Raw genomic sequence first — 17,047 nt, 5'->3', positions numbered from 1 at the left:
AAAGATCCAATGTGCATTCTTCCAGAACTGTAGGGGTTAAAACTCCACCTATATGATCGCTTCCATTGAGTGATCAGCAGTACTGCATATATCTGTCTTTATTCCAACTGTGCAGGGGATTCTTACTATCTGACACACCTAAGGTACTCTGCCCTAACATCCTACACTTACAAACCTTAGTGCACAGCTGCTCCACACCAATGTATTATATAGCAAGATAAACTCAGACCATAAGAACTAAAAACTGGCCCAAATGGCGTGGCGCAGTGGCTCACGCCTGTAATCCCAGCACCTTGGGAGGCCCAGGCGGGTGGATCACCTAAGGTCAGGAGTTTGAGACCAGCCTGACCAACATGGAGAAATTCCATCTCTACTAAAAATACAAAATTAGCCGGGAGTGGTGGCACATGCTTGTAATCCTAGCTATTCAGGAGGCTGAGGCAGGAGAATTGCTTGAACCCGGGAAGCAGAGGGTGCGGTGAGCGGAGATCGTGCCATTGCACTCCAGCCTGGGCAACAAGAGTGAAACTCCTTCTCAAAAATAAAAATAAATAAATAAAAATAAAAATTGGCCCAAATGAGCCGCTTCTTTTTTTCTTCTAGGCAAAATAAAATACCAATGGATATTTTATTATTTAATAATTCTGGACATAACAAGTATGCATGGCTGCATATAATACTAAATACTCCATTTCATAAAGTGCCCACTATGAATGTGTGCATTTAATAGTCAGTTTTATGAAACCCTGAAGAATTTACAGCACTTAGCTTTCCTTCATGATACAGTGTATTAATAATTCTGATTCAACAAAAGTTCTACTGCTGACATTTCATTTAACAAAAGAAGCAGATAGGTATTTATAAGGATAGAAATTTTAATATGCACACATTTTGTAAATAAGTTTTAAAGTGTTCAATTTAATTCAATTCAGGTTTGAGTGTGCAGCTACTATGGTAAAGTATTAATTTATCTTGTGGGTGCAGTTGTGAATTTGGCCTCGAGCTTTGTCCCCACATATCTGCACTTGTAATCACCAAAACATATTTTCACTTCAGTCTCTCTCATTTCTCAGGTTTAGGCTGTTTTGCTAACTTACAAAAAATGAACTTTTTTCAAAAGGAACTGATTGCCTACTGAGGAGCTTGTATACAATTAAGGTTCAGACACTAACATTAGTTATTCAGAAGGTATGTGAGCCTTGGGTTTCACCCCTTTAAGCCACAAAATTAACATTATTTGATTGATGACAGAATCTAATAAAAAGTATGTACTTTCCTCCTATATATGTGGACAACAAAATAATACATGCAGTTATTTCTCTTAAATATCTGGCAAGGCATATGATTGACTGTTAGAATTTTTTCATTTGGTTAAAACAAAAATTAGCCAAATGTTAAAGCATGGAAAATGTTGGTGGCAAAGCGGATAATATTCTGATAAAGCTTTAAAATCACCCCAGCACACAAACATGTTGAAATCTTACCATTAGGTTTCATGCAGTCTGTTCCCTGCAGCGAGCATTAGCTTTAACCCTTCAGTGCTGTTGTTGAATTTCATGTATAGGGAGAGGGGCTGAAGTTTTATTCAGAAATCAGCTTTTATTTAGGTGATGATTGTCAGTTTACATGAAAGAATTGCTGACCCACTTGAGTATCTGCTCTTAGCAAACAATGTATAATCTATGTATTTTATAGCAATTCTCAAACTTGCTTGGAAGGAGGTTCCAGTGTTTTACTCGTGTATTGTGATTTGCATGGACTGTGTGTTTAAAAGATTGTGTAAATTTAGGGTGTGTCTCATAAATCTTTCTCTTCCTGCTGTGAACTGTTCTACCTCAGAATGAACTTTTCGATGGCAACTCTGTTAGATTACATAATCTCAGCATCCTTTAGGGTTTGCTTTCTAAATGAGCTGCCCGTGGGATGAGATGGCTATTTATCTGTTTGACTTTCCGAAGAGTCTTAGAGAAAGCCATCACTGAGAGGGTTAAGGTATGTTACTGCAGCAGTTATCAGCAGACCAGCCATCTACCTTTGGTACTTACAGGAATTTTATGACTCTTGATCATATTATCAAATTCTTCATTAATTTTTTTGTATTTTTCTTCAGTGCGTGGGGTGAGTGCATAAGAGGAGTCGGGATCGGGGCTTTCACAGCCTTTGTTTTCTTTCTTGTTCAATGCCTGCCAGGTTCAGAGAAATATCAAGAGTAAAAAAAATGAAGGGTGTTCTGAGTACTTACACACAATCTTTGCCTGCTGATCATTAGATCAATATCTTCGTTAATTTTCCTGTACTTGTCCTCAGACTCAGGGCTGTGACCTACGGAATCGTCCGCATCGGGGTCTGGGCTGTCACAGCCATTAAGGCCCTTCTTTCTCAACGTCTGAAATACATAATTTGGAAAGTTCAAACCTAGACAAAGGCTGTAAGAGACATTCAGGGGCATTAAAGAAGTTCAAGCTGTCCAGTATTTCAGGTTATTACATATGCTTTATTCTATTAGGGAAGAGAAACCACAGATGAAAGCTGAGTCATTTCAATCGAGTGCTCATCAGCAGTTTAAAAAAATAAAAGCGAAAGATTCCTCTTGCAACTAAATTCAGTCAATGAACAGAGGGTATAAGGACTCAAGTTTCATGATACAGAATTCTTACGTGCTTCAAATATCTAGTGAGAGACAATTACAGCAGAATACAATTAAGGTGGCAAATTGCAACACTCTCTTCCCACAGAAAAATCAGAAATCAGGACGTTACACAATGATTTCCGAACCTGTGATGATGACAAAAGCAGAAATGTTGGAAACAGATCCAAGTGTGAATTTAAACTAATGGTTGGCATTAGTGGTGTCCTGTCCCCACAGCCTCCACTTCTGATGTACTTGACAGCTAAAGGGTGTAAGAGAACACAGCTAATATCCCCACCAAGCATCGGTGAAGAATGCTCAGACGCTGTGCTTATATGGAGAACTACTTTTGTTTGTTAGGGTTCTATATAATTGAAAATCTTATCAAAATTTATAATACTGAGAAGGTCTCTTCCTAAACACAGGTGGAAAGAAAAGTGAAAACAGCTGAGCTGAGTAAGGAAGACGAAGAACACTGAAAACAGGTAACCAAGTCAATAACTACCAAACTAGCAAGGGTTCCTCCTAGTTTTTCAGCTGAGTAGGAATCACCCTGAGACTGACACATGAAAGTAAAAAGTCAGTGCCTCATCTTGAACCTCCTGTTTCCTGGATGTGGGTCTGGTCTAGTCTCAGCTGTCACAGAAGAATAAATACTAATGTAACATTGTAACAGAAAAAGTATAAGTTAGGAGTCTTGAGTTTTACTTGGTTTTTTAAATTTGAGACAGGATCTTCCTCTGTCGCCCAGGCTGGAGTATAGTGGAGTGATCTCGGCTCACTACAACCTCTGCCTTCTGGGTTCAAGTGATTCTCCTGCCTCAGCCTCCTGAGTGGCTGGGTACATCACCATGCCCAGCTAATTTCTGTATATTTAGTAGGGAATGGGTTTCTCCATGTTGGCCAGGTTGGTCTCAAATTCCTTGCCTCATGTGATCTGCCTGCCTCAGCCTCCCAAAGTGCTGGGATTACAGGCTGAGCCACCACAACCTGGCCTGCTTTATTATTATTATTTTTTTTACTAATGGTTGTCAACTTAATTGTATACAATTCGATTTACAGAGATAATGTTATGTTTTTAGAGATCATAAAACTTGATTAATCATACAGTTTGTCATGTTAATTATTAATAGACTAGCAACATTTCTGAATTTTCCTGGTACCACCAAGATCCGTTATAAAGAGATGCATACCTAAGTGTCTCTCATTAATGGAAAGTTCAGCAGAGCTCATCTTTATTAAAGACAGAATTCACATACAAATAAAGCAAAAGCTGTGACATCAAGCTAAGGAATTCAAAGCTGAGATAACACCCCATCTTTAATTCATGCAATTGGGGAAAATAAATAAAACAACATGAGTTAAAAAGGGGGGTGTCAGTCTTAAAAATCTAAACTCCTTGGCTCTTATCAATGTGTAACAAATGTAACATTATTTAAAATTAGTTTCTGAGGCACTGAATATTTTCACTTAAAATAAAAAATCAAGAAAGCTATGATTTCTAATATATCTGGGATACACAGTGGCTCTGTAAATATTTATTAATGTTATAGTGGTATAATATAACAAATAAACATATGGTTACAGCTTATTATGTGGTAAAATGTTTGAATATTAAAATGAATATTTTGACACAGCATGATAAAATATACATTTACAATCTTGGGGAATTTATAATTGGTGGGGCCACCTGTCCCCTTATCTTGCATCTACAGGCATCATTTTTCACTCATAACAAGTACTTTTAGAGACTTTCTACAGTAATACTATAAAGAACATCACAATACATTAGAATAATAATTTTATTTACTAACTTAACTTCCTGTGCTTCATACTCTTTTCTTATTATCTCAACCACAAAAACATTCTTCTGGCTGATAACTATTGTATTATGATGTGTTTCTGCTTTGATCTCTGCATATCTTTGAGCTTTTAAGAATACTTTCTGAGTGTTTTTGCATTATATTCCACATATTTTTCATTAGAATTCATTTGTATCGAGAAAAATATGTCAGATCAAGAAAATATTATTTGATATTTTTCAAAAGTTATCTATAAGACATGTTAAAAATATTCTTTCTTCCTTTTTTTTTTTTTTTTGAGTCAGAGTCTTGCTCTGTTGCCCAGGCTGGAATGCAGTGTGGCGTGGTCATAGCTTACTGCAGCCTCCACATTGTAGGCCCAGGCAATCCTTCCAACTCAGCCTCCTGGGCAGTTGGTACTACAGGTGTGTGCCACCACACCTGGTTAAAAATTATTTTTGTAGAATCAGGGTCTCATTATGTTGTCCAGGCTGCTCTTGAACTCCTAGACTCAAGGGATGCTCCTGCCTCAGCTTCCCAAAGTGCTGGGATTACAGGCATGAGCCATGGCACCCTGCCAATAATTTTCTTATATAAACCTTTAATTTAAAGCCTTCCATAATGTTAATTTATAGTCTTATCCAGGCAGTACATTTTTCAGTGTGCACCCAAATCTTTTAACCAATAAATCTTATTGTAAAAATTATAGTTGTTTTGATATGCAGATTTCTGACAACAGAACGCAAGGGTGAGGAGAGGCCTATCAACTGTCATTACAATCCATCTGGCACATACATGTGTGCTAAATATTCTCACAAAGCTTTCAGGGGGTAGATATTGTGTTTGGTTTATAAAAATTCAAACATCAATTACACTTTGTTGAAAGATCTCCACAAATATTAACCCATTATCTCTCACAAGTCTTCCATGAAGAGATTAGGTAAACCTATGCCAGGTCTCAAACCCATATGGCCAAGCATGATGGCCCAAGGTCAGTCAACGAGTATTTGCCTCCTGCCTGGAGACAGTGTGGGGCCTGACTTTCCCCTGCCCGTTTTCCCACCCGTGTGAAGTGATGAGTGCAGACTAGATCTCTCTCACTCATATGTAACTACAGTGGTACACTGGACACTGAAATAAATGAAGTAGAAATTGTCCAGTCGTGGTGGCTCTCGCCTGTAATCCCAGCACTTTGGGAGGCTGAGGCAGGCAGATCACGAGGTCAGGAGTTTGAGTCAAACCTGGCCAGCATGGTGAAACCTGTCTCTACCAAAAATACAAAAAATTAGCCGGGCATGGTGGCGCGCGCCTGTAATCGCAGCTACTTGGGAGGCTGACACAGGAAAATCACTTGAACCCGGGAGCCAGAGGTTGCAGTGAGCCGAGATCACACCACTGCACTTCAGCCTGGGCAACAGAGTGAGACTCCATCTCAAAAAAAAAAAAAAAAAAAGAGTAGAAATTTAAAAAAATTAGGCTGAGGGAAAATTTCAAGTATGAAAATAGAGCTAAAATATTGATTTTCTTAGATGTCAAATTTTAGTCAAGAGTTGGAATGCATATTGGTCAATAAAACACATCAGTTTATGAATGAAAAAAACCAATTAGGTCAGTGGCTCACTTTGTACCTGAAGAATTATATAAACTATTAAACAAACAAGGCAGGTGGCATGGAGTCACAAAGGAAATGGCAGTGATGAGAAGGAAAAATGTGGCTCATTTTCTACCAATACATTCTTCTTGTATCTGACTGCATTATCTTGCTATGAATATCACCCGAATCTAAGTAATGATTCAAGTTAAATTGTGTTATTTAAAAAAGAGCATTTTGAGATATACAAACACAAAGCTGAAGAGCAAATTAATATTGAGTTCCAAATTCCCATAATCACATAACCAGAAAGAACATTGAAAAAAATGTTCAAAAATATTATCCTCAGCTGAGTGCTTGTATAACACATTTCTGCCAAGAACAAATGATTATGGTGGAATTATAAAGCTCTGAAAATGGAAGTGATGGCACAAACTTGAATATCATAGTGTGAATGTGGAACTATAAGAGCAGTTTTATCTTTATTATATTAAAAATCTACAGCTGTTTAATGATAACAAAAGAATTTCTGTTAGATTCAGCCAAGTCTGTCTTTATCACAGTAATGAATAGTCGATATGAACGAAAGGGCTGACTAAATGGATAAATAAGCATTATTCCTTCGGGCCCTTTTCTAGCAAAATCAAAATCTCTGCTGTTGGCCTTTGAAAGCTTCTCTGATCTTTTACAAGTGTCACTGGTCAGGTAATGTAGGTACTTCAATTGTTATTCTTTTACAGGGGCTGGAAGTCCTAGATGTATATACTGTCTCTCAGCTGACTGACTACGTTTTGAAAAGATTTATTCATGTATGTCAAGATAAGACAAGAGATCTCCTAAAACCACCAGCTTCTCTCCTTATGTATCTGAAGAAACTCTTTCCTCAGAGAACTCAAGTAAATCTTGAGCAAGCCTGTATACTGAAGTCAGCTTTCCACGTCAGAGTGACACTGTTGAGGTAGATCCATCAACTACAGAGGCTTCTGGGATATTTTCACAAGACAGCGATTGTCATACTGTGAGCTGAGAACAGCCGTTTCCTAGAGGAGTAATTAGATTGACAGAAGGTGACATATTCCAAGCAATAAATGGGAGAAAGAGTCCAGACAGGTAATCCAAAAACCACGTGGAATCTTTCCTCCCAGACATGTGGACATATGGACCCTGCATTATTCCATTTGCTCATCGGAAAAACTTGAAATACGTACAAACTGATGATGATAGGTGACAGGTGCTTCAAAAATTCTAATGAAATAGAATTTCATTAGGGGAACAGATTCTGTTTCGTTACTGAAAGGAATAGAAATGAAAAAGAATGCTACATGGAGCTCTCATTTCTTGTTTTAGGCATTACGTTATCAACTAGAAAATCCTTTTCTTATGCAGTGATTAAAACTGATTTTTCCCTTCTTAAATACTATTTTGTTATTTAAAAAAGTTTTTTCCTTTTATTCTTTCAAAAATTATCTCGTTAGTAAAAATAAGTAAATTATTGACCTTTTTCAATTATATGAAGCTGTATTTTTATATTAATGCTATTTAAGTAAAATTCAGCTTTTTTTCAGAGAACCACCATCACAGACTAAAAGCTTTCAACCACTCAATTTCTTTACATGTCTGCAGTGTCAATCCTCAAGAATGTATATTTTCATCATCATCCTTTTCCTGTGCCTGCCCATTCTACAGGCAGAGAAACCTGGAGAAACCCCCAAATTACTCCTATTAACCTTTGTTAAAAATCCAAGTAATCACACTTTGTTGCATAGGTAGTGTGATCTTTACCTCAGAGGGTTGATGTGTCAAGAACACATGCAGGAATTATTACTATTAGTTGCATCAATGTCATGTTCACAAAAAAACCAAGAAAAAAAAGCATCAACTTAGAAAAGGTAGTTTCCTTTCCTCTGATCCTGAATCATTTTTTTGCTTGTCGTTCACAGCTTTATGAAGATAAGTATCTACTCTTAACAAGCTGAATAATCTTTAGAAAGTAGTAAATTCATGTAGGAATAGGAAATGCAGTTGAAATGAATACTGCCTATAAATGGAGTTTCTAAGAATATTTCCTGAAAGTGTTTCCATATTGATGTGCTGGTACTCATGCTGCTGCTGTTTCCTGACCCTTTAGTATCTACAGAGAGGTGCTTTGAGGACTGTGCCCAGTGCCTTACTTCATTTAAAATTTATTCGGCAAACGATTATTGAAAACCTACTATGTGCCAGATACTGTTTTGTACGCTTATGTGTTAGGAAAGCAGCCAAATTTAAAACTTAAAAGCTCTGACCTGACTTATAATATTGTATGGTTTTTGCCTTAGGCTGAGGGAAGATTAGATGCCAAGAAATTTCTCCACAGGTTTTAATAAAACTGTAGGCATTGTCTATACTATCTCTCCCTGTAGTACTATAGTCCCTTTTCTTTGTTCTTATTCTAGAAATGAAAAGACACATTAATATATTAAATCTAGTATAATCAGCAGGTAGACTTTAATTAGGCAAGCAAATCATATCCAATACAGAGTACAAAAAGTTAGATTTTAACAAAAATTATTCACTTGTGGTAAAAATTTTAATAAAAAGTTGAAAATATAAAACTGTACAATACTGTATTTCTCTAGGTTATTTATTAATGCTCATTCTAGCCAGACATCAACTTCTACTGGGGAAGGGGTAGATGGGGTTGGATATTGTCATTGTTTTTATTTTTATATGCTTCCTCAAAAGATAATCTTAATATTGGAGCTGAAATTTTTTTGACTGAATCATTTTCATCTTCAAATAATGGAAATAAAAGACACACTAATTAAAGATTTGAAAGCCTTTTCATGTATTGAACACAAGGAAACATCCACCAACTCTGTCTTAAGGGCCACAAATTATTTGACATAAACATTCAAATGGTGCTAATTATTGATACTCTCGTCTGGATGAGACCGCCAAGCATCATCCGGCCCTTCCTCATGCCCACAGCGGGTGAGGAATAATGGTGCAAACGCTGCATGCCTTTCCTTCTGCATCCCTTCTCAAGCTGGGCTCTCCTTCAGGAATGAGCCCACCAATATCTGTTCCTCCTTCAAAGAGCAGCTGACACATTGTCTCCTCTCTTTAGACTTTCTGATCGCTCAGGCTGAATCAGTTTCTCCTTCATTCAGGCACTCATTTTATTCTACACATTTTCCCACTATAGTCTTAATCACACATTACTGATCCTTTATGTGCTTTTTTCCCTCTGCTAGATTGAGAGGTCCTTAACAAAGCACTTTGCTTTATTCACTTTGGAGTTTCACCAGAGAGCAGTCTGACCTACTGTAGTTGCTCAATAAATGCTAGATGAATGAATGGAACACACATTTCCACTTCAATGTTAATGTATGTGGAGGTTTCTTGACTTGACCAAGGCTGTCTGGCTGGCTGGAGGCAAAGGCTGTAGTAGGGTCCAGACCCCTTGATACATATTTACTAACTGCTACTATGTGTCAGGTGCTGCCAGTGGTCCTCTGGATGCTAAGATGATTTTTCTGGACATTTGATAAAGATGATTTGTTTATGTATGTGTTTTTCTTCCTGCTACTATGAGCTACTAGAGGTTAGGAATAGTTTATTTGTCATCTCGTATCACCAGAACTTAGCACAAGCCCTGGCAAGTGGTCGGAACTTACTAGATATTTGCAGCATTCATGACAAACTGAAATGAATAGATGAACAGAACAGAAAAGAATGTTCAAATGTTAGAGGGAGGAAGATTAGTCTCAGTGCAGTATTTTGCAACTGCAATCTCTTTTTTTTTCCATTTATTACTACCATTTCACACTACGTTAAAACTCAATGTTTTTATTCCCTCTTAATAACTCCCAAATTTACTACTTTTTGAAATGTACAGTTTTTAAGTTAGAAAGCAGTGCAATGTAGATGTGATTTGTACTATGTATGAAACATTATAACTCACAAATTTTACATTATTGAAGGCTTAAAATTTAGGGGTACTAGTCTAAATAGACACCCTCAGAAAAACTGTGCAGTCAATGAAATCTTTAATGCCAGAAAGTCATAAGCATATAATCTCAGTGATCAAAAGTGTAGCTGAAAGAGGGCACAGAATTTTCAGCATGGAAAGAGAAAAAAGGGAGTGATATTTTAGGCAGAAGGTAAAGGTTAGCAAAGGAAAAACAAAACCTTTGTAGGAAAGAGCACAGGGAAATTTGTGAATGTGAGTCAGATACTATAAATCTGAATTAAGCATGCTTTCAAATTCTTGGGCAAAGTTCATCATTTTCCCCCATTCTTGGATGCTAGTCTACTGCTCCACTATTCTCCTGGGCTTTTACATTGGTCTTATTCTGGGCCAACATTTGCCTGAGGGAATTCATGGAAAATCAGGGTGATTCTGGGGCCAATCAGATGATTCAGGCTTCCTCAGGACAGATCAAGGATTTGGTGTTTGTAAGGATTCTTCCGCCAAACCTCTATTGGAACCCGGACAGGGCATGCATCATGAGTTGGCCTAGAATGGGACTGAGATGGGGAAGTCTGGCACACGTTAGCTGTAAAACACTCCCTGAGATCCTCAATCCATCAGAGATGTGAAGTGAAATACTAAAGAGAGAACATTTAATATATAATCATTGAAATGCATGATAGTATACGCAGTTAATCCTATATATCTATATCTATAGCTATAGTTGTTGTTGTTGTTAGACAGAGTCTTGCTCTGTCACCCAGGCTGGAGTGCAGCGGCATGATCTCAGCTCACTGCAACCTCTGCCTCCTGGGTTCAAGTGATCTTCCCACTTCAGTCTCCCAAGTAGCTGGAATTACAGGTGTGTGCCATCAAGTCTAGCTAATTTTTGTATTTTTTGGTAGAGATGGGGGGTCTCACAATGTTGTCCAGGCTGGTCTTGAACTCTTGACCTCATGTAATCCACCCACCTAAGCCTCCTAAAGTGCTAGGATTATGGGCATGGGCCACTGTGTCCAGCCTATCCTAATAATCTTTATAATGCAAGTTAAGAAAAGAAAGGCTGGAATGCAAAGAATCAAATTGTAGGTTGTTTTGAAGAATGGGCAATGTTAGTGATTTCTTAAATGAGGAAGGAAAAGACAAGACAGAACTATAAATTAAACAAAGGTTGAGAGAGGAAAGGAGTAAATTAATAAAGATCAGAGAGCAGGTTTTTTGAAAGTATAAAATGTATAATAATTGTAACTTCACATACTAAACATTTTAGACTATGGCATTTTACTTGCAAATGGGTTGGTTACAGGGACAAAAAGGCTGTATCTTGAGGCACTGATGCTTTACAAATAACATGTTGGAGCATCTTTTATAAACCATTAATGACTTATTTTAACAAAAGATGTAGATGTTATCCTGGGTCGTCAAAATAAGTCAAATCATTATTTTTATTTCCTAGTTTTAAATGCCTTTTTATTCAATTTGAGTCTATGCGTGATTAGTCATTTGAAATGCGAGTAGCTTATATCCTACATCTTTGCATTCACCAGTCACTTCTGAGCTATCTTTTGAGTCACCACATTTCCTCATTTCTACAGGATTTCCCACGATCTCTTCTACTATATCATTTCTTTTCCCATTTATTTTCTGGATTCCAGCCTACCCCTTCATCCATTTCTCTCCCATCTTTCCCTTCCTAGCAAATGTCACAACGTACTTGTTCAAGCTGAAAACTCAGAAATCACCCTTGATTCCGTAATTTCTTGACTCACCTATCATTATTCTTTCTATTTGGTCTTCTGTGCTTTGTCTGTTTGTTTTTGGACTCCCACCTTCCAGTCAATCTTCCTTCATACTTCTGGCAGGGTCTAATTAAAATGCACATCTAATTGGAAGGCTGTTCTCCTTGAAAACCCTCCACCTGCCTCTAGGCTCATTTCCTCTTTTCTCCAGCCTACTGTGTGTATTAGCTCGTTCTCACACTGCTAATAAAGACATACCAAGACTGAGTAATTTATAAAGAAAAATAGGTTTAATGGCTTCACAGTTTCACATGGCTGGGGAGGCCTCAGAATCATGGCAGAAGGCAGAGGAGAAGCAAAGGCATGTCCTACGTGGCGGCAGGCAAGAGAGCTTGTGCAGGGGAACCCCCATTTATAAAACCATCACATCTCATAAGACTTATTCACTATCATGAGACCAGCATGGGAAGGATCCATCCCCAAGATTTAATTACTTCCCACTGGGTCCCTCCCATGACATGTGGGGACTGTAACAATTCAAGGTGAGATTTGGGTCAGGATACAGCCAAACTATATCGCTGGGTTTTGGCCAAGGGGGAAATTTCATGTCATTTGGCAAGTCAGCTCAATCCTTTAGAAACACTACTTTGATATACGCCATTCCATCCTTGCTAGAATATCCTTATTTACTCCTCCTCTCAGTTACACAAACCTTAATTGTCCTAGGACACCCTATTACCTAATGCCCTCACTTACTTGGTGAAGCTTTTTCCTAACACTTGTAGGAGGCACTCAGGAACTCCCTTTTCTGTACCTGTACAGTCCTTGACCTCTTTGTTTTTTACATGTGGTATGTTATACTGTAATTTATTTTTTAACATGTCTGCTTCACCACCAGGTAGTGTGTTCTGTGAAAAATGGGCATCTCTGGTCCCTAACACAGGGCTTGGGTAATATGTGTGGACTCAACCAAGATTCTCAGTTATGGTTCACTGGATAAATGAATAAGCAAACAAACTTGACAGTCATACTGTCTAACAGTGACAGACACTAACTGAAATGAGTTGGGTGGTCTTGTAGAGTGACAGTACTATTTATTTGTTTTAATAAGATTATTACCTCAAAATGTAAGGAGTACAAGTTCTGGTAGGTTAAAGCAATATCTGGAATGACTTCAAGATTGCGGCACAGGACATCCCTGTGGGAGCTGAGGGAATGGAGGAGGTGACACGGACTATTGTAACTGGTTCACAAATGGTGGGATTTCTCTGTGTTTAGACCTGCTCAGAGTCTGGGGCATGATGGGCTTCCAAGCCATCTGTGGCTGCTGCTGCTCTGTTACTGCCAGGAAGACACAAACATGTTGAGAACAAAACTTACTGCAATAGACACCTTTGTGCATTCTCTTCTCTATTTCTACGTCTCCCCTCCGAAACAAGGACATTACCCTTGATGTACTTTACAGAATATCTGTCAGTTGGGATCTCCAGTTTATTACCAGCTTATCAGAAAAGCAGAGTATACACAGAACTTTCCATAAGGCATTGCAAAATAAAGTCTTGAGGTTGGCAACTGATTGACTTATGTCATGACTATTTTGATCATACCTGAGAACTTAAGATATCAAATTCCTCGTTTCTGAGACAGTCAGGAACTCCCAAGATAAAGATTGAGCTGTTTCCTTTAATTCCTTGTCTCCCAACCTAAAGTGGTGGATTTTACGTTCAGTTGACAGCCAGGCTTAAGAGAGGTAAAGACATCTAATGGGCTTGACCCTGGCCCACTTTTCTCCTGGGCTGGCCCTTGTCCTGATGGGGAACATTCTCTATGTTGTGGTTGTCATGCCTTAAGTCACAGGACCAACATCACCAATAACAGTTTTCAATTTGGGACAGCACCAAAAATACTGCAAGTTATTTCTATTCTTCAATTTCTTAAATAGCAGGCAGAGAGATTTTTCAAGGACCAATTCTGGATTGTGAACACAGATTTCATTTATGGTATCCTCAACTTCTTCCCACATAATACGTGACATTCAAATCTTTTTAAAATTGATTTCTCCCTCTTCCTAATAAACCAGCCTGCTCTTCAAGGAGTGGCTATAAGTCATTCACTCTTGAAAATTTTCACTTTGGTTTTGGTTATTCTATAGTGATCTGACAGCAATGAGCAGGGAGGGTCCCTTATAGTCTATCTCCCCAGTTAATATGCCCTGTGAAGAACAAACACACTTAGATGCTAATTGAGGGTTTTGCCTGAGCTTGTGATATGCCATCCCAGAGACTACCATTGACAACTGTTAACACATACTGCTCAATACCCATATTGTTCTGATTAGAGAAAAGTGAAGTATCAGGAGTGCAGAGCGTCACTGGGATTGTGGGAACACAATACGTAAGTCACAGCCGCCTGTGGCTGCCTGGGGAGAGAAGAGTTTCAGTGTGTTAGAACAAAGTTCTATGAGAGCAGAATCTTTGTCTTTTTCACCTCTGTATCCACAGCATCTTGAATGTTCCCAGCACATAGATGACACTCAATAAATATTGTTATTGTCGATGAAAGAATAATGGAATTCAAGGCTGTAGCAACAGAAGTTCTTATTTAAAATGGAATTACAATGAAATCTGAAAACACATAGAGGGCACTTATTAGGTTTGTATACATATTGTACATATACACTGATTCTACCCTTAGCAACATCTACCCCTTAACCCCACCATCCCCCATCCTCGTACATAAACTTAAATTATAAAAGGAAAAAATCACGTGGAAGAGAGAGTTAATAGAATTAATGTCTCTTTTATTCTTCCTTAGAACTATGTAATGAACAGTTATTTCATATTGTTGCTATCTGTTTTCTGCTTTTATATCATTTTCTAGATTATAAGATTCTTGCAGACAGGAAGTCTCCTGACGACTTTCCATCCTTGGCAACTAGTAGGATATCTGACAGGAGAATGTTGCTACAAATTGGTTAACTTTTCTGGATAGGTGTCCTACAGGGGAATAATGGTAAGGACAGCCTGATGATATACAATGGAGAGGCTCAGGCAGACTAAGCAAAAGCTAGTGGCTAGGAATCCAAATGTTCCCCCTTGAAAACCAAACCTCTCTCGCTTTTTAGTCAGGTTTGCCAGGTCTGTAAAAGGTGAGCAGTCTTGGTCTCTAGTCTTACTTGTATATTACTTGTCCCTTTCCATGTAAAATCTCTCCTGGGACTTGGCTAATGCAATATTAGTGCTTTCACTGTATTGGTTCATATACTGGCAAACCTTCTGCTTAACAGAGGCAGTGAAAGGTATAATGGGTAGATGGTTGCTGGTCAGGGGACAGTTGCTGATCCAGGGCCAGTTAAGCCAGCAGACAGACATCCTGGGGTTTCATCAGACTTAGCATAAGGACAGGAAACCAGGATGTACTCTCTAGTGAACAAGAGGCAGAAAGGCCGACTGGAAGTCAGAGATCTGGGGAAAAGGCTCCTTGCAGGTTCAACAGTTGACCTGGAGGTAGAAGTTGTTAGAGTTACAGGATGTTGTCAATTGGTCAGAGAACAAACCTCTATCTACCCACAACTACATCATGCATTAAGAAAGTCTCACAGACTAAATCTCCAAAATTCACAGCAGTAAACTTAAAATGCAAATAATTGTTTCTTTTCTGCAAATAAGTTTCTACCTCTTTTTTTTTTTTTCTCTCGCTCTGTCGCCCAGGCTGGAGTGCAGTGGGGCGATCTCGGCTCACTGCAAGCTCCGCCTCCCAGGTTCAGGCCATTCTCCCGCCTCAGCTTCCCGAGTAGCTGGGACTACAGGCGCCCGCCACCACGCCAGGTTAATCTTTTGTATTTTTAGTAGAGACGGGGTTTCACCGTGTTAGCCAGCATGGTCTCGATCTCCTGACCTCGTGATCTGCCCGCCTCGGCCTCCCAAAGTAAGTTTCTACCTCTTATCTCTCCTGTCACATTATAGATTACTTGTAGAGATGGAGAGAATTGAATCCATTTATCCTCTGTAGCTGTTATCTCATTACCACTCACCTAATACGTGAATTTATAATAAGTGGTGGATTTTACGTTCAGTTGACTTGGGTAGGTGTCTGATGAAAGAAAGTTTGATAGGACTGTTTGATAAGAGCTTCAGGTGCTTAAAAATAAATGTGCTTCAAAATTCTGAGGCAGTTTCTCAAGGCTTCTGCTGCAAACACACTGACATCATTCCAGTGGCTTTCTTTATTTAAACTCGTCTTTCCTGCAGTCCTGTCGTAGTTCTGCATGCTGCAGTGCCACTGTGTGCCTGCCTCTGTTCCACACAAGGCTGCGCTCCTTGAGGGCAGGTCTGTGCCTTGTGTCGGGGTATCCTTAGTACCTGGCAGAGTACTGGGCCCTGGGAATTTCATAATTTAATGTAAATTTCAAGTTTGCTAATTAGAGGGCCTTTATTTGCTTACCTAACAATATAATTATTTCCAGCTAGTACCAGAAAAATAATCAGAGTATTTCTAGGACCGACATCAAAAGTGCCAGTACATTTCAGAGTTAGGGTCCTCTGCTCAACTTTCCACTGGGACTTGCCTGCTAGTTTCCTGGCTCATTTGTTATTGGGGGTTGCTGTGCCTGGACTCACATTGCAGTTCCTGCTGTTTTATGGTATTAATGTGAAGGATCCTTTTTCACTAGTGTAGGCAATTATGAATTGAGTGTAATTGCTCGGAGAGGACACAAGTCATGAATAAATACAATCTGAAAATTCCTAACATACATTGCATTATGGCAAATAGATCTTTCTAGGTTAAATACTTAAAAATAAAATATAATTCATAAGAAATATTTTGCAAAGTGTACTATTACTGATACTGCATGCTAATCAAGGCCTATATAGACTAAGTTACTTTATTATTTTATCAGGTTAATTTTTTTCAAAATTTATGTTTCCAAATTAAATTAACTAATAATTAAAATCAAACTCATCTCAATTTATTTTCCTTATTCTCTGAATGCTATCCATATATGAATCGACAGTCCAGAACCATGGACCAATTATTAGTTCACAAAATCTCATTTCCCATGACTGCATATATTATGCAGATGATAATATTCTTAGGTGTGCATTGTCACCTTGGATTTCACATGATGCTATAAAAGCTAGAGTGACACTGAGAACTGAAAAATGGAAGGGTATAGAGAGGATTTTTGTGTGTGTGATTTATATACATTTTATTTTTTTAATCTCATTTTGTTCCATTGACTAGGCCCTCAGTATGACTTAAAGCAGAGATGGGAGCATATTTATCTCATTTATAACTTTAAAAGGAATGAGCCAAATGTTTCACCATTAT

The 17,047-nt window shown here is 38.3% G+C and overlaps 1 protein-coding gene across 30 annotated transcripts in view; it reads right to left on the bottom strand.

Annotated features, from left to right (window-relative positions):
• The window catches only part of MEF2C (myocyte enhancer factor 2C), a 170,480-nt gene that overhangs the window by 40,041 nt on the left and 113,392 nt on the right, over nt 1-17,047 (bottom strand). For all 30 annotated transcript variants that reach the window (XM_055112222.1, XM_034959812.3, XM_034959815.3 and 27 more), the window contains one exon: nt 2,243-2,386. In XM_055112222.1, the coding sequence (XP_054968197.1) occupies nt 2,243-2,386 (144 nt within the window). The remainder of the gene's footprint in view (nt 1-2,242; nt 2,387-17,047) is intronic.

This window comes from Pan paniscus, chromosome 4 (genome assembly GCF_029289425.2).
Source record: "Pan paniscus chromosome 4, NHGRI_mPanPan1-v2.0_pri, whole genome shotgun sequence".
Classification (NCBI taxonomy): domain Eukaryota; kingdom Metazoa; phylum Chordata; class Mammalia; order Primates; family Hominidae; genus Pan; species Pan paniscus.
This window is presented reverse-complemented; position numbering and strand designations above follow the sequence as displayed.